This window comes from Pollachius pollachius (genome assembly GCF_949987615.1).
Source record: "Pollachius pollachius genome assembly, chromosome: 2".
Taxonomy (NCBI): domain Eukaryota; kingdom Metazoa; phylum Chordata; class Actinopteri; order Gadiformes; family Gadidae; genus Pollachius; species Pollachius pollachius.
Window position 1 is genome coordinate 52,333,528 of NC_136935.1, and position 22,683 is coordinate 52,356,210.

Consider the following 22,683-nt stretch of genomic DNA (forward strand, 5'->3'; position numbering starts at 1 on the left):
ATGAAATTGGCACGTCGTTGTTTATCGTTAGCTACATTAGCCTCTTAAGCAAACCAGCCCGAAAACAAACAAAACTTTATATTATATTGCACGCACAGCAAGACCATGCAATGTATAAATTGGTGACCGGAATAAAGTAGCAATGTAATCAAATGTGCAAGATCATTTACAATCGACAATAAAATGACCAACGTGGTACAAATACAAAAAAATAAATCTCTTCACGGGCGCAGCCATTTTGTTGAGATCGTCATCAATGCTCTCGGTCTACTCTCAGATTTCCGAAAGATTAAGACAAAAAGGGGGCGTGCCTCCGAGAAATGCCGCAAGAAAGCTGGGAGATCTTCGTCTTTCGACTCGGAAGTCTGGCGTCCGAGGATTGAGGAACACGCCACAAGTAGAGCTTGCCCCCAATGTTGCCAGATTGGGCCCGTTTCCCGGCTGCAGTGCGTTGCCAGATTGGGCAGTAAATCCGGCTAAATCTGGCAACGCTGAAGGGAGCAGTCTGTGTAACAGCTGGACCAGCCAGTGGCTACCCGGCAGCGGGCGAAGAGACACCAGTTGCTTCGATGTTGTGTTACCCTGAGATGCCCGATTAGAAATAACAGGCGGTGCGTAATCGGGGCCTTCGGAGAAAGAAGACAGCTGGGCAGAGGAGCACCATCCCGGCTCTAGCTTCCGGACCGAGGGGTCTCCGCATGAAGCTCCGACCCGGGGGAATGAGGGGTGTTCTGTCGGCGGCGGAGATGACGCTTGTGCTGAACGCCGCGGTGGGCTGCGTCAGCCCCACGAAGATCTCCCCGGACCGGGTAAGACGGCAGGACCGCCCGGGACCGGACCGCTGCTAACGCAGGAGCTAATGTTGGTAGCAGAGTTCTAACTTAACTAAGACAACGCGCTCTACGTTAACGTTCTCGTCTGAGAGCCGGGTCGTCAAGTGTTTTAATACATATGTTGAACTTGGGAACTTTATAATATATAATGATTATGTATTCTGTTTTATAGCCAGAGGGAAGCTAAGTTCGTAGCCTCAATGTAAAACAGTTGTTTACGTCCGGACCTCGTCAGCCCCGGCCTGGGGTAAGATCGAGATGCGGTCTATATTCAGGCTATAACTGGACTATATGTGGAGTATAACTGGAATATATGCGGGCCGTAACCGGACTATATGCGGACTATATGCTGTCGTTTCATTTAATTGACCTGAGATTGTTTTAAATTGTTTTTTTAAGTAAACAAGTTAGAACGATGCTCTTGATGTTGAAGTCTCTGAAGGCACGTTGAAAGTTGTGCAGCTGACTTGTGGATCCGATCATGACCCCCCCCCCCCCCCCCCCCCCCCCCCCCGCTGTAAGAAGTGTTCTCTTTCTGAGCTGATTTCAGAAACCTGGGTTTGAAAACGCACTAAAGCAGACAGATGGCCTGTTCGGTAGTATTTAGTAGCCTACTACAGTGAGGAAGTCTGTATTGCAGTAATACTGTAGTAACAACCTAGGCAGCATTGTAGTACATGTTTCTATGTGAGGGCTTTGCTTTTGGTCACACTGTCTCTCTTTAGTGTGATTATTAATTAAAGGCTGTGAACACTTAACAGCTGTTAAGTGTTTCAGTGCTGTAATCTTTTTCTGTCTCCAAACTTTTTGAACTTGGCATCAACTCTGTGGCCCGAGGCAAATAAATCCATTAGATCAGTGTTTCCCATTCATAGACCAATGTGTGGTGCAGCGCCACAGAATGAACTCCGAGCGCCACAAATTGATTTTGCTTTTATTTATTTATTTTTTACGCGATTTTGAAATATAAATATCTTCCGTTCATTCATCTCCGCATAGCACTCTTTCTCCCTGTCGTTCTCGTTCGCACACGCACACAGAGACAAGCGCGCATACATGCCAATGGTGCGCGGGTACACTACCACTTACTGGATAAACCCGCGTATCACTGATACATGCACACGCACCGACAGCGGATTCGCCCGCTCCTCCTTTCAACGCGCCTACAAAGGAAAACCCGAAGCAGCGGGATATTTGCAAATTAATGTGAAATGCGGTTATAGTTGATATATATTACGTTGTTAGACCCCCAGTCCGTTCCGCCGGCGATTTGAATTCGCTGTGCAGCAGGGACTGGAGATCGGGGTGTGGGCCGGTCCACTTTGACATTTTTTTAGTGTGCGATTGCTCGATTACGCGAATGAGCAAACGCGAAATGCTGCACCACATGGTGTTATGTTCAAATGATTTTCATATTGTCATATACTTAAGATCATGTTTTTAGAAAAAAATCATGACGGTGACCAAAACACTGTAATCTTTAAAGAAATGATTCAAAGAGCATAGCTAAAATGCAAAGAAAAAACTTAACACCGTTGAAATCTGTCTAATATACTTTGCTTGGTAAAACTTCGTTCTATCTTTATTTAGCTAGTATAACTACGATAAAGGGGAACTAGAGTGTTGCTAGTACAGCTCAGGGATCTCGATGTGTTTCTCAGTGGTTGAAGGCGTAGATTGCGGTATGGAATGTGTTTTGATTCGTCACCCTGGGCAGCCAGGGATGTCCTGTCCTGTGGCTGTGATTAATATCTACAAAACAATCTGTGACTTGAGGATAAAACAACGCTGATCATGCAGCAAAAGCACAGTCATGGTTGAGAATGTGTGGATAATGGTGTTTCCAGCAGACTTCTACCTGACGGTCCTCAAGGTTCCCATCTCCTTCAGCAGATGCTTTATCCACCAGGCGGGCTGGAAGGCACCCTGACCTTCAAGCACAATCCTAGTATTGTATAGTGGCACCTGTGATCGCTTTAGGTTTTTAACTGTAGTGAAATGATCTATGTGGTATTCAATGATGGAAGTCATAAGAGGCCTTTTCATTTTCCTCTGAAACATCCATTCTTTCTTTATTCTTCTTTTTCTATAAGATTGTTATTCATATTGTTGCATGAAAATAAAAAAGGTTGCATTTGTTTGAGTTTAAAAAGAAAGAAAGAGGCATGTACATAAGCATGAAAGTTAATATCTTTGACCAAGACACAAAGGTAATGGTGTTCATAACCCGAGCGTCATATGGTTATGAACCACTCTTCTCCATGTCTGTTTATTTCAGCAGTGCTTCATTATTGGAGATGATTATCATTTTAATATGCCAGTCTCTTCTTGGCCTGATTCCTGATGAGCTGCCCTGTGGTGCAGGAAAGAAGGATCGTTTTCCTGTCGCCCTTCGGGGTGGGAGACGGAGGAATGTAGTCTATGCACCGTCACTGTCTGCTGGACACTTGATATATAATACAGAAAAAGGCAATTTACTCTGCCTGGTCAGATTACCTAGAGAACCAGAGTCTGTTGTTCCTGCGAGCCTCACAAAGTCCATCGTAGTTGAACAAATTAGAAATCCTCTTTGTGACACCCAGCTGTGAAGGCCATCCATAGGTCATGGAGAAGGTCTGGATGCTCCCTCATATGCACCATGGCTGGAGAGGACACCATTTAGGAGTCGATCATCAGAATAACTTCTCATAGTCTTAAAATGTTTCAAGAGGTGGTGCAACAGAGTCTTCTGTCTGTCCCTGCAGTGTCGAGCGGAGAGGAGGGGTGAGGAGAGGGCTATAGAGAGGGGAGAGGAGAAGAGAGGAGAGGGGAGGGCTATAGGGAGAGGAGAGGAGAGGGGAGGGCTATAGGGAGGGGAGAGGAGAGGGCTATAGAGAAGGGAGAGGAGAAGAGAGGAGAGGGGAGGGCTATAGGGAGAGGAGAGGAGAGGGCTATAGAGAGGGGAGAGGAGAGGGCTATAGAGAAGGGAGAGGAGAGGAGAGGGGAGGGGAGGGCTATAGAGAGAGGAGAGGGGAGGGCTATAGAGAGGGGAGAGGAGAGGGCTATAGAGAGGGGAGAGGAGAAGAGAAGAGAGGAGAGGGGAGGGCTATAGGGAGAGGAGAGGAGAGGGCTATAGAGAGGGGAGAGGAGAGGAGAGGGGAGGGCTATAGAGAGGGGAGAGGAGAGGAGAGGGGAGGGGAGGGCTATAAGGAGAGGAGAGGAGAGGGCTATAGAGAGGGGAGAGGAGAGGAGAGGGGAGGGGAGGGCTATAGGGAGAGGAGAGGAGAGGGCTATAGAGAGGGGAGAGGAGAGGAGAGGGGAGGGGAGGGCTATAGGGAGAGGAGAGGAGAGGGCTATAGAGAGGGGAGAAGAGAGGAGAGGGGAGGGCTATAGGGAGAGGAGAGGAGAGGGCTATAGAGAGGGGAGAGGAGAGGGCTATAGAGAGGGGAGAGGAGAAGAGAAGAGAGGAGAGGAGAGGGCTATAGAGAGGGGAGAGGAGAGGAGAGGGGAGGGCTATAGAGAGGGGAGAGGAGAGGAGAGGGGAGGGCTATAGAGAGGGGAGAGGAGAGGAGAGGGCTATAGAGAGGGGAGAGGAGAGGGCTATAGAGAGGGGAGAGGAGAGGAGAGGAGAGGGCTATAGAGAAGGGAGAGAAGAGGAGAGGGGAGGGCTATAGAGAGGGGAGAGGAGAGGGCTATAAAGAGAGGAGAGGAGAGGGGAGGGCTATAGAGAGGGGAGAGGAGAGGAGAGGGCTATAGAGAGGGGAGGGGAGAAGAGAGGAGAGGGGAGGGCTATAGGGAGAGGAGAGGAGAGGGCTATAGAGAGGGGAGAGGAGAGGAGAGGAGAGGGCTATAGAGAAGGGAGAGAAGAGGAGAGGGGAGGGCTATAGAGAGGGGAGAGGAGAGGGCTATAAAGAGAGGAGAGGAGAGGGGAGGGCTATAGAGAGGGGAGAGGAGAGGAGAGGGCTATAGAGAGGGGAGGGGAGGGGAGAGGAGAGGGCTATAGAGAGGGGACAGGATAGGGCTTTAGAGAGGAAAGGGCTATAGAGAGGGGAGAGGAGAGGATAGGGCTTTAGAGAGAGGAGAGGGCTATAGAGAGGGGAGGGGAGAGGAGAGGGCTATAGAGAGGAGGGGTGAGGGACAGAGACAAAAAACAAGAGGTGAGGGCAGATCTCAAGTGGGGGAGAGACGGAGGGCAGATCTCGAAGGGGAGGGCAGAGTGTGAGAAGGTGGTGAAGAGGACGAGGAGCCCTCTGTCCCTCTGTTCGCTCCCTTGAGGTCGGCGTTCCAGACCTAAGGACCCCACAGCCATGGCACACAACCTCCTACTGGCTATGGTAATTAATATAATTCAAATACTGAATTATTTGCTTTGATTGCATTTATTAATGCTACTTCTAAATACCGAATTTATCAGTTTTTTCGGTCGGCTTGCTGGAGAAAGGGTGAGGTGACTTTTTGTTCTGTTTTCGTCGATTTGGGACGACTGTAATCTTTTCGTACTATTGTTGTGTTCGTATAATCACCAACGTTTCTGTTTTATACGTGAGACGTTTGTGAGAACCATGTACAATGTCTGCTCTGATGGTCGTCCATACAGCATTCATATGGATCCTGCTCCTGTTAAACCCAGAGACCATTCCTCTGTTTCAGTCACATTAAGGCTGTTCTTCTTCAACCGAAACCCAGAGTAAGGGATCTCATCCTTACCCTGTAAATATTTGACCTTTTTTATTTATGTATCTTTTGAAATCACCTTGATTTATTAATGATAATATTGATATTTTGGGCGCTATTTCCTCTCTAACTCTTTAGGGATAAAGACTAAAAATAAATAAAATAAAAAATCTATATTTTGCGCCAGTCTAACGTTTCTGGTATTGCACGAGGAAGAGCGCTGATATATCACCCAGACTGGCCCCAGACTGGCCCCAGACTGGCCCCAGACTGACAGACTGTCCCCTGGCCCCAGACTGGCCCCAGACTGGCCCCAGACTGGCCCCAGACTGGCCCCAGACTGACAGACTGGCCCCAGACTGGCCCCAGACTGGCCCCTGGCCCCAGACCGGCCCCAGACTGGTCCCAGACTGGTCCCAGACTGGCCCCAGACTGGCCCCAGACTGGCCCCAGACTGACAGACTGGCCCCAGACTGGCCCCAGACTGGCCCCTGGCCCCAGACCGGCCCCAGACTGGTCCCAGACTGGCCCCAGACTGGCCCCTGGCCCCAGACTGGCCCCTGGCCCCAGACTGGCCCCAGACTGGCCCCAGACTGACAGACTGGCCCCAGACTGGCCCCAGACTGGCCCCTGGCCCCAGACCGGCCCCAGACTGGTCCCAGACTGGCCCCAGACTGGCCCCTGGCCCCAGACTGGCCCCTGGCCCCAGACTGGCCCCAGACTGGCCCCAGACTGGGATATATCACTGAATCACGTATAGCAGGGGCCCCGGTCTGAAAGCTGAATGCTTTCATAGATGTCTGTTTTCATTACACTTACGTTCTCCTTTGTAATGTCATGGACCCCCCCCCCCCCCCCCCCCCCCCTCTACCATGTACATTTAATAACAACATTAGTAGTTGAACATTTTTCCTGCCGCTAAAAAGTATAATGTACACGTCCTTTGTAATCTGCTGCATCTGGGTGCAGAGAGGCGGGGGGTCTGGGTCTGGGCGGCGTCTGGCTCAGGAGGCAGAGCGGGTTGGAGTGTCGAGGTGTCCCTGAGCGAGACGCCCCCCCAACTGCTGCTGACCAGCTGGCTGTCGCCCTGCGGGGATGACTCCGCCGTCGGTGTGTTAGCGTGTTTATGAATGGGTGAATGTGAGGCGGTGTGGTAAAGCACTTTGAGTGGCCGCTGGTTAGAAAAGTGCTGTGTCGGTTCACCGTTTGGTAACGGCTGGTGTGGTGTTTCACCGTTTGGTAACGGCTGGTGCGGTCTCTTCACCGTTTGGTAACGGCTGGTGTGGTGTGTTCTCTCCTCAGAGCGTCCTGCAGTGCGAGGGGCTCAACAACCAGAGCTACGTGTGTACGGCGGGACACTGCTGTGCAGAGGACACGTGCTGCAGCCACTACTACGAGCTCTGGTGTAAGTCCTCCTCCTCCTCCTCCTGTCTCAACAGACCAGATGTTACATTTAGACTTACAACGGTTAATGCAGACATTCCCCCCCCCGACGGCGGAGTCAGCCTTGCAGGGCGACAGCCGGCCGGTCAGGAGCAGTCAGGGGGGGGCGTCTCGCTCAGGGACACCTCCACACTCCGCTAGGAGGAGCTGGTAACTTCCAGTTACCAGCCGACCCGCTCTACCTCCTGAGCAACTGCCGCCCAGATCCCCCCAGATGTCCGTAGCGCTGAGGGTCCGAAGGCTGGGTCGTTATATCATCAACCTTTAGCCTGCTTTGTGTTTCTCAGTCCTCTGCCCTGTGGGTTATTGTGGAGCATCTTATCCTAGCTATCTCTGCTGTACACGGGGAATGGGTTAGCCTAGTGATTATTAGTGCTTGGTTCCACAGAGGTATATTGTTGTGTCTCTTTCTCCCGGCTAATGTACTTATTGTAAGTCGCTTTGGATAAAAGCGCCGGCTAATCGTAGACGTGTCTCCCTCTTGAGTTGGACCAGGCCTGCGTGTGTTCAGCAGAAGGGCTGGGTGCCCAGGTCGGTGCTGTATGAGGGGATCTGTTGAGAGCCGTGTTGACTGTCAACACACGGTCCCCGTGCCAGCTGCTCTTTAATAATGCGCTCCTCTGGCTCTTGTTAAGAGGGAACCTTTTAGAGTGACAGAGTTGTGGTTCTCCTGCCAGTCCAGGTCAGTTGGTCTGTCAGCCCTCAGCCTCCAGCATCAGCCTCCCCTTGAAGCCGGTCCTCACTGCGGCCTGCCTGGGGTTCAGAGAAGGCTCTGGTGGGGGTGGAGGCTGTTCAGCACTCTCCCAACAGATCACATGTTTACATTTTATCTCGTCAAGAGGCAGTCGTCCCCCCCCCGCCCGAGTCCTTGAATTGACATTCTCTGGATTTTTCCTTGTTTTTGTGTTTGCGATGCGTTTGGAGAAATGAAGAACACGGGGACTTGTCCACCGCTGCGGTCCGTAGCGGGTTTCTGGAGGAGAGAGGTTCCTTGATGGAACTCATTTCTGTAAACCGTTCCTTATTGCAGTTGTTAGGACAGTTGTTCTGAAATATAATTGATTTAGAATACACAACAGATTTAGCATTTAGATGGCAAAGACTTGTTGTTCTTGTTCTTGTTGTTGATCTTCTGCAAATTGCTTTCCAAACTTTAGTCCAAACTTTAGTTTAAAAAGCAATTTGCGAACAGACTCAGGCCACCGAGCTCACCGGACCGTCCGACGGCCGCTGATCTGGTGTGTGTGTCAGGGCCTTAAGGTTCAAAGTCAGATGAGCTTAGTCCCGCCCCCACGTGTTTGTGTTCACCGCCCTCGGTGCCCTTCAGTGTATGCCCCCCCCTCATGCTGCCCTGGCCCGCCTACAAACCTCCCTCTTTGTTGTCCTACTTGTACAGCGACCATAACGAGTGCTTCCAATCTGATACCTGAGGTCAAACACGCACCTATTGAAATTAATGAACAACTTTTTTTTTACGACCAAACAATGCTTAATAAGTGTCGCTTATCAATTACTTATCATAGCTGTCCATAATATCTTGACAGTTGTATTTAAACGTTGTTTGCAAGAGTTTGAGTCCACGGTCTACAAGCCTGGCATTTAACAAGAGTTATGAGACTACGTTGTTAATAGTGCAGGAGACAGACAGAGGACACCGGGTTCATACCCCAATATCCCAAGGAAAGGCTGAACCCCTTAATGCCCCTTCGTATCAAACACGTTGAGTAGGGGCGGCGTGAGGCTCAGGAGGCAGAGCGGGTCAGCTGGTCACCAGAAGGTTGCTGGTTCGATCCCCGGCTCCTCCTAGGAGCCGGGGATCGAACCAGCAACCTTCTGGTGACCAGCTGAGTGTGGAGGTGTCCCTGAGCGAGTCGCCCCCCCCTGACTGCTCCTGACCAGCTGGCTGTCGCCCTGGGGGGCTGATTCCGCCGTCGGTGGGTGAATGTGTGATGAATGGGTGAATGTGAGGCAGTGTTGCAAAGCGCTCTGAGCGGCCCCTGGTTAGAAAAGCGAGGTCCAAATGCAATCTGTTTACCATTTGTAGTGACTTAAGAGTCAGTCCATGGAGTGTGTTCGAGCCTCCTCCTCTCTGCTCTCCAGGGTTCTGGCTGGTGTGGGCCATCATCTTCATCCTCAGCTGCTGCTGTGTCTGCCATCACCGCCGCACCAAACACCGGCTGCAGCAGCAGCAGCGCCAGCATGAGATCAACCTTATCGCCTACCGAGAGGCCCACAACTACAGCGCTCTGCCCTTCTACTTCAGTAAGACCCACAACTACAGCGCCTCTGTACCCACAACCACACCGCCTCTGTACCCCACAACCACACCGCCTCTGTACCCACAACCACACCGCCTCTGTACCCACAACCACACCTCCTCTGTACCCCACAACTACACCGCCTCTGTACCCCACAACTACACCGCCTCTGTACCCACAACCACACCTCCTCTGTACCCCACAACTACACCGCCTCTGTACCCCACAACCACACCTCCTCTGTACCCCACAACCACACCTCCTCTGTACCCCACAACCACACCTCCTCTGTACCCACAACCACACCTCCTCTGTACCCCACAACCACACCTCCTCTGTACCCCACAACCACACCTCCTCATTACCCCACTACTACACCTCCTTCCACGGCAGTAAGACCCGTTGGCAGTGCGACGGCGGGGTGGACAGCCAGCTGGTCAGGGGCGGTCAGGGTGGGGCTCTCAGGGACCCCTGGGCCCCAGGAGCCTCCCCAGCCTGAAGGGGCCTCTCCCCACTCACCCTGTCCTTCTCCCCTCTCTCCTCCAGGGTTCCTCCCTAACTCCCTCCTGCCCGACTACGAGGAGGTGGTGAACCGGCCCCTGACCCCCCCGCCCCCCTACAGCGCCTTACACACCGTCTCCTCCTCGCTGGCCCCGGGGCCCCTGGGGGGGGAGCCGCAGGAGGCCCCGCCCCCAGGGGCCCCGGCCCCAGACGGCCCCCCGCCCGGCCCCGGCCTGGAGGAGGAGGGGCCGGGCGGGGGGGGCGGGTTCCTCCCCAAGGCGGACGACAAGTCTCCCCGCGCAGCGCGCCTCCCGGGGGCCATCACACGGGCGGACGGGGGCGAGGCGGGGGAGGAGAAGGGGGAGCGAGGAGGCGCAGGCGACTCCGGGAAGGAGCTGGGGGGGCCGGTGGAGAAGCGCCCCCTCCCCGCGGCGGGCCGGCGCCGCCGCTTCACGGGCGACTCGGGGATTGAGGTGTGTGTGTGCAGCGCCCGGGGGGGGAGGGGGCCATGGGCGGGGGAGGAGGGGGAGGGCAGGGAGCTGAAGGAGCTGGAGAGCCTGCTGGGCTGCACTGAGGACGAGGAGGAGGAGGAGGAGGAGGGCGGAGGAGGAGGAGAGTTCTGCGAGAGCTGCGGCCCTCGAGCTAACCTCAGGGAGGAGGAGGAGGAGGAGGAGGAGGACCCATCGCCCTCCACCCACCGGCAGGAGGCGCAGCCCCGCGGCCCCCAGCCCTAGAGCTGGGGGCCGCGGGGCTGAACCGTCTCACCACAGAGCGGCAGACACGGCAGAGGGGGGGGAGTGATCCAGTGGTCCATCGCCATGTGTGTGTGTTTCTTTGTTTTGTCCTCGTCGACGTGAGTCTCGATCGTACGCCCATCGGTCCGGAGTCCGGACGTACGTCGGAGGTCACCGCGGACCTGAACTAATCCGGAGATCCCTTTAACCCTTTAGGAATCCACTGTGGCCCTAAGGGCTCCACTGTGGCCTTAAGGGGTCCACTGTGGCCTTAAGGGGTCCACTGTGGCCCTAAGGGGTCCACTGTGGCCTTTAGGGGTCCACTGTGGCCCTAAGGGCTCCACTGTGGCCCTAAGGGCTCCACTGCGGCCTTAAGGGGTCCACTGCGGCCTTAAGGGGTCCACTGTGGCCTTAAGGGGTCCACTGTGGCCCTAAGGGGTCCACTGTGGCCCTAAGGGCTCCACTGTGGCCATAACCGTTCTGCTCTAGTCGGGTGCAGTGCCCAGGAGCCGCCAGCAGGGGGCGATAACCCTGGGCCCCACGGAGCTCCTCCCTCGGCATCAGCATGAGGACACGCCCACACGCTCTCACGCTATTCGCTCTGAGACGACTGAGCCCGCCTCCTGGCTGGCGGGGCAGGGGGGAGGGGCCAGGTGAGATGCGGTTAAACCACCGAGCCAGAAGATTGTGCAACAAGTGCAAAGTGTAACACACAGTGTATCAACACACAGTGTGTGTTTATGCAGTCTGCTAGTGTAGCGGACCCCCGCGCGGGCTGGTCTTCCGAGTGCTCTGTTCAGGGGTCTGACGATGAACCAGCCCTGGTCCGTTTGACGGAGACCCAGTTAGCATTAGCCCATGTTACCTTCTCTTTGTGTTTTTGTTGTTTTTTTACACAGCATGTATTTGTTTTTGAAAAAGGACTTAACATTTTCAAACGGTCAAATATGCTATTCTACCAAGCTATGATTTGAGTCTTAATTTGCAAGGCATATTGTCTTTGATATGAATATGCAGTAAATGCGAGCTTACTTTAATACGCTTGCATAGGGGGTTAATTGATTTGTCCATGATGAATGTCACAGGAACAATGTCAAAGACCATCGCTGGCTTAAATCAGTCGACGGATCCTCGAGTATTTCCTAAGACTTAAGCGAATAATGAATGAAAAGCTTTTTAGAATTAGTAATCAATAAAACCCATATGGCTTAAAGATGATCTATCTTAAATGTAGCAGTTCTAGATGTAATCGAAGCTGCTCTTTTTGACATACTATTGAGTTATTTTATAATGTTGTATAACACACTTAAATGCTTATTTTAATATGTTGCTTTGGTCTACAAAGCACAGCTATCTCTCTGTTGATCAAACATTTAAAGCCAGTCACTTGAAAATGTAAATCTACACCTTATGACAGAGTACATGGGATACTATGTAATGTACAACTTAATACTTGTTGTGGCTGTTGAATAATACACAGTATGGCCTAAACACATTCTGAAGTGCTTTTCAATATAACTTTTTAAGGGTGGAAAATAAATAAATATATTATTTTCTCCTGAAATTGTGGTACTACAAATAGATTATTTTCATATTCGCTAAGTCCCTCGTCGAAAGAATCCCGTAATCAATGCCACTCGTGTGTAATAATATTCTGGGACATGTTATGGAACTCAATGGGTTCCACGGTATAGTCAGCACATACATGATGTTTATATTACATGTAAAGATTTGTATTTTATTGTAATCTGCAATTGTTGTTTAGGAGCACATTGTAATCTCCTGAATGTAAGTGTATGAATTATACCCGAGTGATGCTTTTGTCAATGGAGGAACGGTTCTGACCCTCGGCCAAAGACTAGTGGTTGTGTCACCAGCTGAAGTGGTTTGTGCACACATGCTTTGAATGTGGGGTTGTCCATAACCCGATTATTAAACCGCCACAGTGGATGTCTAATAAACATCTCTTTAAATACTGTGAACACAGCGAATACTAGTTTTATTATCGGTCATAAGCATGTAAAAAACATAACATGCAGGATTGTGAGTTGTTACTGACAAAAATAAACACCTTTAAGGTGCTGGTTGAAATCTACCTTTACAGTGGCGGCTGCACACATATTGTTTCAAACGACCAGATGTTGCTGTTGGATTCCAGCACATCTGTTCAAAATGTTACATTTTCAAACAAAGGATTTCTTCTAACTCTAATTCTAGAGATGGTAGGGACAGAGGCCCAAAAGATATTAAGTTTTCTAAATCACACATTTCCATCAAACAATCAAAGATAATCACATCACTTACACATATGTACACTGACTTAAACATTGATAATAAAGAAAAGTATGCACCCTTAAATACATACAATTTACAAACGCCAATACAAGGATAGTCTGATGAGGGCAAAGAAAGAAAAGGCCTATACGACCCAATATAGTTTGCCTTTTGACCAGTATTCACACATCTGCCACATTTATAATGCTCATTAACAGCAATATATCATCTGAAATGTTTTAAACGTTATCCACTAACCACTTGTCATACCTGGGAATAAAACAATGTCTCTTCTAGGATCCCTGTTATAAGATTATTAGTGTTCATAGGTGAGTGATAAGGAATGTGATATTTGAGCAAACACCATAGACTTTATAGTACTACGATATAATACTATACTACTACTACTACCACTACTACTACTATACTACCACTGCTTCTACCACTAGTAACACCATTAATACTACTAAGCCATCGACTTAATAAAAATAAAGGCTTTTCCGTTTCCTGGGGCACTAAAGTGTAACAGGACCGGACCATTATGTTCCTTATAGAAGTCTAATCACGCCCTCAGTGTGCAGACAGACCGGAGAGGCGAAAGGGGGCGTGTCTGTGGAGTGGAGGAGCAAAGGGGGCGTGTCTGTGGACGCAAGGCATCATGGGAGTTGAACTGAGCGGTCCGAAGTGCACCCATGGACCTGCAGTACACCAGGCTGAGCCCAGTGGTCCAGTGATCCAGCGGTTCGTCCCCGTTCTCTAAAGCCAAGCTGCACCCATCGCGGACAACTTTAATACGTCCATGATAAGGACTCACGTCACAGACCAGTGTAAAGATGGCTGACACCAGGAGGTAAGGGTAAAGCGTCCCCACAATGAGCGCAGATGTCGCCAATTATTATTGATCCTAGTATTCATATCAGATTATTATTACTGTGTGTTAACTAACCCGGGCTGAAGTCGGCCGACGTGCAGTCATGCATCATTCTCTCTCTCTCTCTCTCTCTCTCTCGAAGACTTTCACTACGATAATGTGTCATTCAATTATTATTATATTATGTCTACAAATCTATTGATGTCTTCAGATCATAACCTTATTATTATGACTCTTTGTTACCAGTACCCAAGGCTTTGAGGACACCGCCACTCATGTGAACGTCAAAGTATGTGCTCGCTCCCTCAAGTCTAATTTTATGTTCTATTATATAGTTATTTATATATTATTATTATATAGCTATTATATACAGTTATTGGAAATCACTATACTACTACTATTACTACTACTATTACTACTACTACCACGTTTGTGCTCATTTCAACTCCACTTTGTGCCCATTCACCAGGAGTACTACGGTAAGGTTCTGAAGAAGACGGTGGACCTGAAGACCAATGCCTGCATGACGCCCTCCACGCCCGTCCCTCTCCACATCCGCCAGGCGCTGAAGATGGTGCACCCCGAAGTCAGTGACAAGTGAGTCCTCCAGCCGTACCCCAAACGTACCCCCAACTGTACCCCTAACCCCCAACCGTACCCCCAACTGTACCCCTAACCCCCAACTGTACCACAACGTACCCCTAACCCCCAACCGTACCCCTAACCCCCAACTGTACCACAACGTACCCCTGGCCCCCAACCGTACCCCCAACCGTACCACAACGTACCCCTAACCCCCAACCGTACCCCAAACCGTACCCCCAACCGTACCCCTAACCCCCCACCGTACCACAACGTACCCCTAACCCCCAACCGTACCCCCAACAGTACCCCTAACCCCCAACCGTACCACGACGTACCCCTAACCCCCAACCGTACCCCCAACCGTACCCCCAACCGTACCACAATGTACCCCTAACCCCCAACCGTACCCCAAACCGTACCCCAAACCGTACCCCCAACCGTACCCCTAACCCCCCACCGTACCACAACGTACCCCTAACCCCCAACCGTACCCCCAACAGTACCCCTAACCCCCAACCGTACCACAACGTACCCCTAACCCCCAACCGTACCACAACGTACCCCAAACCGTACCCCCGGTTAAGTATGGGCTGATACCGAGTATAAACCGATACTCATCTAGCATTGATACTACTACCAGCACTGGTTCTTATTGAAGGGTTCTCCTACCATTACAGCGATGTGAAGTCGTTTCACCTCCCCTTAGGGTGGCCACGTTTTGGTAACCTGTTGGGGTCGGGTAGGAGCTCCTACTTCTTGAATCTGATGACATGTCACCTTCATGGTTTCAGATATTATGTTATCATTATTCTTATTAAATTTACATTGAGGGCATTTAGCTGACGCTTTTACCCAAAGCCACTTACAGCCGGCGTTCATACACACGCTAACCGACGGCGGAGTCAGCCCCGCAGGGCGACAGCCAGCTGGTCAGCAGCAGTCAGGGGGGGGGCGTCTCGCTCAGGGACACCTCGGAGGAGCCGGGGGTCGGACTAGCGACCCTCTGGTCACCAGCCGACCCGCTCTGCCTCCTGAGCTACACCACCTGCCCGCTGTAGAGGCTGCTAAATGTTACCCAGGTAGTAAGGTATGAGGATATTGAAGAGGAATTATCTCCGGTGCATTTCCCCTTCAAACGGATCCCCCGCTGTGGTTCTGGGACCCCCTGAGCCCCCCCTCCCGGTGTGTGGCCCCTCAGGTACTACGGCTGTGGGCTGGTGGTCCCGGAGGGCCTGGAGGGCTGCCGCGTGCTGGACCTGGGCAGCGGCAGCGGGAGGGACTGCTACATGCTGAGCCAGCTGGTCGGGGAGAAGGGCTACGTCACCGGGATCGACATGACAGAGGACCAGGTACCAGCACATAGACAGGACCAGGGACCAGGTACCAGCACATAGACAGGACCAGGACCAGCACATAGACAGGACCAGGACCAGCACATAGACAGGACCAGGACCAGCACATAGACAGGACCAGGACCAGCACATAGACAGGACCAGGGACCAGGAACCAGCACATAGACAGGACCAGGGACCAGCACATAGACAGGAGCAGGGACCAGCACATAGACAGGACCAGGGACCAGGGACCAGCACATAGACAGGACCAGGACCAGCACATAGACAGGAGCAGGGACCAGCACATAGACAGGACCAGGGACCAGGTACCAGCACATAGACAGGACCAGGGACCAGCACATAGACAGGACCAGGACCAGCACATAGACAGGACCAGGGACCAGGAACCAGCACATAGACAGGACCAGGACCAGCACATAGACAGGACCAGGGACCAGGAACAAGCACATAGACAGGACCAGGGACCAGCACATAGACAGGACCAGGTACCAGCACATAGACAGGACCAGGGACCAGCACATAGACAGGACCAGGGACCAGCACATAGACAGGACCAGGACCAGCACATAGACAGGACCAGGGACCAGCACATAGACAGGACCAGGGACCAGGAACCAGCACATAGACAGGACCAGGGACCAGCACATTGACAGGACCAGGACCAGCACATAGACAGGACCAGGGACCAGGACATTGACAGGACCAGGACCAGCACATAGACAGGACCAGGGACCAGGAACCAGCACATAGACAGGACCAGGGAGCAGCACATAGACAGGACCAGGGACCAGAAACCAGCACATAGACAGGACCAGGGACCAGGAACCAGCACATAGACAGGACCAGCGAGCAGGAACCAGCACATAGACAGGACCAGGGACCAGGAACCAGCACATTGACAGGAGCAGGGACCAGCACATAGACAGGACCAGGGACCAGCACATAGACAGGACCAGGGACCAGCACATAGACAAGACCAGGGACCAGCAAATAGACAGGACCAGGGACCAGGAACCAGCACATAGACAGGACCAGGGACCAGCAGACCATAGACTACACAACAGACTAGAGACAGGACCGCCTTTCTGTTGCCCTGTTTTGATTAGAGATGTTCCGATACATTTTTCTTTCCCGATTCCGATTCCTGAACTTGAGTATCAGCCGAGTTCATAACTAGCTCAATGATGAGGACACAGAGGGCCTGACGTTTAACCGGAGAACCAAGCTTTATTATCCTTTCTGTACAACTAACTACAATGTTGGAGGAGTGCCCAAAACAACATGGCGAACCCGAACACTGGCTAGCTGTTCCCGCCCCCTATCCCAACTGGCCAATCAGGCTGAACTAGGGCAACTCCTTCCCCCGACAAACTCCCCATCAATCCCCCCCATAGTCCTGCTGGGTCGCTACAATATCTATACAGCATCTAGCATGTATCTACTAGCGACACTTGTTCTTATTGAAGGGTTCTCTTACGATGACAGCGATGGTCGTTGGTTCACCTACTGTCGACAATTATTTTGTCAGAAATCGGCCTTCTTCTTCAGCTCAACCAGAGAAGCTTTGGGATCTCCTGATGCATGTCTATGACTGTTCCTCTGTCTATAGTTCTTACTGTTCTCTGACTGTTCTTCTGTCTATAGGTCCCTGACTGTTCTTCTGTCTATAGTTCTTACTGTTCTCTGACTGTTCTTCTGCCTATAGGTCCCTGACTGTTGTTCTGTCTCGTTGCTCTAGCTGGAGGTGGCCAGGACGTACGTTGACTACCACATGAAGCAGTTTGGCTACAAGAAGCCCAACATCAGTTTTGTCCAGGGATACATCGAGGCCCTGAAGGAGGCGGGCATCGAGGACGAGTCCTGCGACATCATCATGTAAGACCGCCATCACACAGCGAGGTCGTTCTCCTCGTTCATTTCCCTCTCCTTCTGTGGAACATTTGTGTTTTCATGAGTTGCACCCATGAAGTCGTTTTACTAAGGAGGCTTGGTTGTTTGATGTTCCAGTTCCAACTGCGTGGTGAATCTGTCCCCAGACAAGAAGCGGGTTCTGGAGGAGGCGTTCCGCGTTCTGAAGGTAAGGCGTGGTTACTGCCCTCAACATGTGACCTCTGACCTCGTCCTGTGACCTTGACAACCTTAAAATAATTAAGTGAAATTCTCCCGATAAAATGTGAATCCCTATTTTTGAAATACCTTGTGTAGTATGACATAGACAACATTGAAAAGTAATTAATGTTTTTTAATGTTTTGTTCCCATTGGCTGTCAGGATGGGGGGGAGTTCTACTTCAGCGACGTCTACAGCAGCGGGCGGCTGACGGAGGACCTCAGACGCCACCGAGTCCTCTGGGGTACTCTCAGATTTCATATATTTCAATATGTTGTACGACTACTTCTACTACAATATACTACACTACCATTACTACTACTATTACTACTACTACTATACTACTACACTACACTACTATTACTACTACTACTATACTATTACTGCTATTACTACTATACTACTACTACTACTTCTTCTACCACTACAACTAATACCACTACTATTATTCTACTACTACTACTGTACCCCTATTACTTCTATACTACTATACTACCACTACCCCTGCTACTTCTACTACTACTATACTACTACTCTACTACTACAACTACTACTATACCACTAATGCCACGACTACCACTATTACTACTACTACTTCTACTGCTACTGATATACTACTACTACTCTACTACTATACCACCCCCACTGTCCCCCTCCCTGTCCCCCCCCCGTCCCCCCCCCTGTCCCCCCCCAGGCGAGTGCATCAGCGGGGCGCTGTGGTGGGAGGACCTCCTCCAGCTGGCCGAGGAGGTGGGCTTCAGCACGCCGCGCCTGGTGGCCGCCACGCCCGTCACCGTGGACAACAGCGAGCTGCAGAGCATTCTGGGTAACCCTTCTGTCTCCTCGGGGATGGTCAGGTCACTGCGGGGTTCAGTTCACGCTCTGAACACCTCGTCGCTCTCTCTCTCCTGCGCCGCAGGCGACTTCCGCTTCGTCTCGGCCACGTACCGGCTCTTCAAGGTCCCGGCCGGGGGCCGGAAGCCCGCCCTGGTCCTGTACGAGGGCAACGTCACCGGCCTGCAGCAGAGCTTCACCCTGGACACGCAATACACCTTCAAGGTCAGCCCTGAAACACATCTACAACAAACCAGAGACACAAGAAGCTTCAGGGGATACACATTGAAGTATTGATTAGAGCTGCTCCGATACCGATACCAGAATCGGAGATTCCTCCGATGCGGCCTGCAGATCCCTAGAACATCAAAACACTACGGCGTCATGCTGCGCTCGTTAACGGGCGGAGGAGCAAAGTCGGAACTCATCTCTGACCTACGTGTGTTCGAGCCGTAAAGACACGGGTGATCACAATAAACTACAAGAATACAAACGTAGCATTCTATTATAGATTATGAACGTAGCATTCTGTTATCGATTATAAACGTAGCATTCTGTTATAGATTATAAACATAGCATTCTGTTATAGATTATAAACGTAGCATTCTGTTATAGGTTATAAATTTAGCATTCTGTTATCGATTATAAACGTAGCATTCTATTATAGATTATAAACGTAGCATTCTGTTATTGATAATAAACGTAGCATTCTGTTAACGATTATAAACGTAGCATTCTGTTATAGGTTATAAACGTAGCATTCTGTTATAGATTATAAACGTAGCATTCTGTTATAGGTTATAAACGTAGCATTCTGTTATCGATTATAAACGTAGCATTCTGTTAACGATTATAAACGTAGCATTCTGTTATCGATTATAAACGTAGCATTCTGTTATCGATCATAAACGTAGCATTCTGTTATCGATCATAAACGTAGCATTCTGTTATCGATCATAAACGTAAACGATCTAGTTCTGAAAGAAGAAGAGTCAACAGTAAGTGAACCGACTTTACATTGCGGTCATCGTAAGAGAACCCAGTGCTATAATAAGAACAGGTGCTGTTAGTCATAACAACGCTAGACGCTGTATCGGTATATACCTGTTATCGGCCGATACTCAAGTTCAGAAATCGGAATCGGGAAGGAAAAAGTGGTCCAGGAACATGTGTAGTATTGATGCTGAATGTGTGTTTGTGTCCAGGTGAAGGAGGTGGTGGTATTGATGCTGAATGTGTGTTTGTGTCCAGGTTAAGGAGGCGGTGATATTGATGCTGAATGTGTGTTTGTGTCCAGGTTAAGGAGGCGGTGATATTGATGCTGAATGTGTGTTTGTGTCCAGGTGAAGGAGGCGGTGATATTGATGCTGAATGTGTGTTTGTGTCCAGGTTAAGGAGGCGGTGATATTGATGCTGAATGTGTGTTTGTGTCCAGGTGAAGGAGGCGGTGGTATTGATGCTGAATGTGTGTTTGTGTCCAGGTGAAGGAGGTGGTGGTATTGATGCTGAATGTGTGTTTGTGTCCAGGTGAAGGAGGTGGTGGCGGTGGACGGTGAGGTCGCAGAGATCCTGAGCCGCTCCCGGTTCTCCGATGCGTTCACCGTGCAGCCGGGTGCTCCAGCCCCGCCCGGCGCTGCCGTTCCCAAAGTGAGTACTGTACGTCTCAGGAGAAGTTCCCGTACCATCTTCTCCTTCCTGATTCCGCTTCCTGACCTTGAGTATGGGCCGATACCGAGAACATAGCGATACGGCGGCGTCTGGCGTTATAAAACTGAAAGCACTTGCTATCAGTAGTTAGCGCCCCATGACGGTGATGTACTGTCGCTTCACTTACTGTCAAAATAGTTTTATTCAGAACAAGATCATTTAAATCTATTATCTATAATTATAATTATACATTTGTAGTCTTCTAGTTAAGTATGAGCATCCATGTTTTTAGGTTGGAGATGACTCCGACCAAACGCAGTATATCACCGTAGTGTTGTGATGTTCTCTGCCTGTGTCGTGAAGGAGCTAGTCATGTGATCGTATCGGATCGGCGCAGAGACTTTCCGATGCTGGTATCGAAACAATCCAGTGGTCCCAGACCAGGAGGGGTGTGTGAACGCCGGTCCTCCCCTCCTCTGGTTCAGCACTAGAGGTCGGTGTGTCTGTAGCATCGACCCCGCGGTGGCCCCGCCCCCCCCCGTGTTCCCTGTGATCACACGGTCGGACACACAGAGAGGCACGGGCGGCGTGTGGCCCAGGAGGGAGAGCGGGTCGGCTGGTAACCGGAGGGTTGCTGGTTCGATCCCCGGCTCCTCCTAGCGGAGTGTCGAGGTGTCCCTGAGCGAGACGCCCCCCCCTGACTGCTGCTGACCAGCTGGCTGTCTCCCTGCGTGGCTGACTCCGCCGTCGGTGTGTGAATGGGTGAATGTGAGTCGATATCGTACAGGGCTTTGAGCGGCCGCTGGTCAGAACAGCGCGGTCGCCCTCCTCCAGTTCCAGCACTAGAGGTCGGTGTGTTTGTAGTGTCACCCGGCACTGGCCCCGCCCCTGAGACCTGCTGGGTTCTGTGTAGCCGGTCATACACGCAGAGACGCAGACACACAGAGGATAGACATGTGTACGCACACACATGTTGGACTCACACACCCCCACACTCAGGGTCAGACAGCTGTGGCAGAGTCATAACGAGACCGGGGCCACGGTGGGGAACCTTGACAGGAAGGAATGTTCTTCTCCCGGCCAATGGGATGACAGCTTATCTGCTTTCATGGCCAATCCACACACACGTGTGCAAACACACACACACACACACACACACACACATGTTTTTCATTGTGCATCCCAGTGCGTTCAGTACTGGGTATGATCAGGGCTCATGTCTCCGTGGTGGGCAGAGTGGATCCAGCCTCAATGTGTCTGAGGCTGGGGTCTCCTGTCCAGGCTAGGGACAGACTTCAGTCAGCTCATTGTACTGGTGATAGGGATCAGACCGCCCTCAATGTACTGGGGATAATGGTCAGACTGTTCAAAGAGCGACCCCTCGACATGCTTATATAATGAAGTAAGATAAAAGGACAAATCTGAAGAGCCATAAATCATATGTCAATATATAACCTAGACACATGTGTATTATGCAATGCATGACCCCCATTTATAGATATGATATAACCCAATGTGAAAAGGTCGTACCCTTTCAAAGGTGTTTCAATTGATCAATAAAGCAGAACAGGTTATTGTCTGAATGTCAGTGGTGTTGGTTGATGTTATGGACAATGTTTCTACAGACGGACGTTGTGAATCCGTTTGAGCTGAGCCAACGGAAGGAGAATGCCGTTCCCGGACCTGCCACAGGGGGGTGCTGTGGGGCAAAGTCAACCGCATGCTGCAAATAAATAAGAGGAGAGATGTTGATTGATTACCTACTGTCAAGTATGGAATTCTTTCGTACATCATTCATGTCTTAGCTTTTCTCAATGACCAATTATTTTTTCAAGGTAGAAAACAAATGAGCAGGTCAATGGAATGCTTCTGTAATTTGCCCATAATTCGCCTAGGAGAATAATCCTACTTTCAGAATGATTTGATATAATAAAGTATTATATGAAATATGTAGTATTTTATACCTCTGAAAAGTCGTGGCATCACGATGTTACAATGTTGTCCTGATGGGTGGACTTCTGCTTTTTAAATAAAGGATTTAAATCAAGACTGCTTACGCCTTGCATTAATTTGGTTGGATATGATGATAAGAGGCGGGATGCACGCTATGCAGAACTTACCTGATCCAACAGGATTCTACTGAATAATTCTGGGGGTCGGCTGATATGTCGTTTGCTCTCCACCTGTGTGATCCCAACATAGACTGAAGTTGGATAACGTTGTTCATAAATGTCGTAATGATGTGTGTTGTTTTTGGCAAATAATGTATAAATGTTAAGTTAAGAGGATATGCGGTGTCTATACACACAGTGTCTAAAACAAAAAGAGGCGTGCCTCGAATGAGCCGACGTCACTTCGTTAATGATGAATATATTTAAAACATAAGCGTAGGAGTGTGTCTACTCTTGACCGTCAGCTCAGACCATTCAGTCAGTAAAACAACTGAATTAAAGAGATAATCGCACCAACCTCATCCCACAAATCAAAGTATTCCATCAATGCATCTCATTAAGGCACGAGAAAAGTCCTGTGTGTGTGTGTGTCTGTGTGTGTGTGTATGCGTGTGTTTTTTTGTGCTTAAATTCGT

The 22,683-nt window shown here is 50.4% G+C and overlaps 2 protein-coding genes across 2 annotated transcripts; both read left to right on the forward strand.

The window, feature by feature from the left end:
• Window positions 1-496: 496 nt before the first annotated feature.
• wbp1lb (WW domain binding protein 1-like b) lies at window positions 497-10,422 on the forward strand (the record flags this gene model as incomplete). Its single annotated transcript, XM_079730417.1, has 5 exons — window positions 497-809; window positions 6,789-6,891; window positions 9,030-9,191; window positions 9,734-9,870; window positions 9,967-10,422. Exons 1-5 carry the CDS (start codon window positions 699-701, stop codon window positions 10,420-10,422), a joined length of 969 nt encoding a protein of 322 aa, XP_079586543.1. The 5' UTR covers window positions 497-698.
• Window positions 10,423-13,366: 2,944 nt separating this feature from the next.
• On the forward strand, window positions 13,367-22,133 carry as3mt (arsenite methyltransferase). Its single transcript, XM_079730155.1, has 11 exons — window positions 13,367-13,546; window positions 13,814-13,856; window positions 14,037-14,164; window positions 15,351-15,501; window positions 17,246-17,382; window positions 17,515-17,584; window positions 17,778-17,859; window positions 18,310-18,441; window positions 18,535-18,674; window positions 19,977-20,096; window positions 21,722-22,133. The coding sequence occupies exons 1-11, from the start codon at window positions 13,530-13,532 to the stop codon at window positions 21,827-21,829; spliced, it is 1,128 nt and encodes a 375-aa protein (XP_079586281.1). The 5' UTR covers window positions 13,367-13,529; the 3' UTR covers window positions 21,830-22,133.
• Window positions 22,134-22,683: the final 550 nt, after the last annotated feature.

Bases quoted from the DNA above. Each gene is read 5' to 3' on its own strand.
- as3mt (XM_079730155.1), top strand. The intron at 14,165-15,350 runs GTGAGTCCTCCA...GTGGCCCCTCAG, and splicing joins CACCCCGAAGTCAGTGACAA to GTACTACGGCTGTGGGCTGG. The intron at 17,585-17,777 runs GTAAGGCGTGGT...ATTGGCTGTCAG, and splicing joins AGGCGTTCCGCGTTCTGAAG to GATGGGGGGGAGTTCTACTT.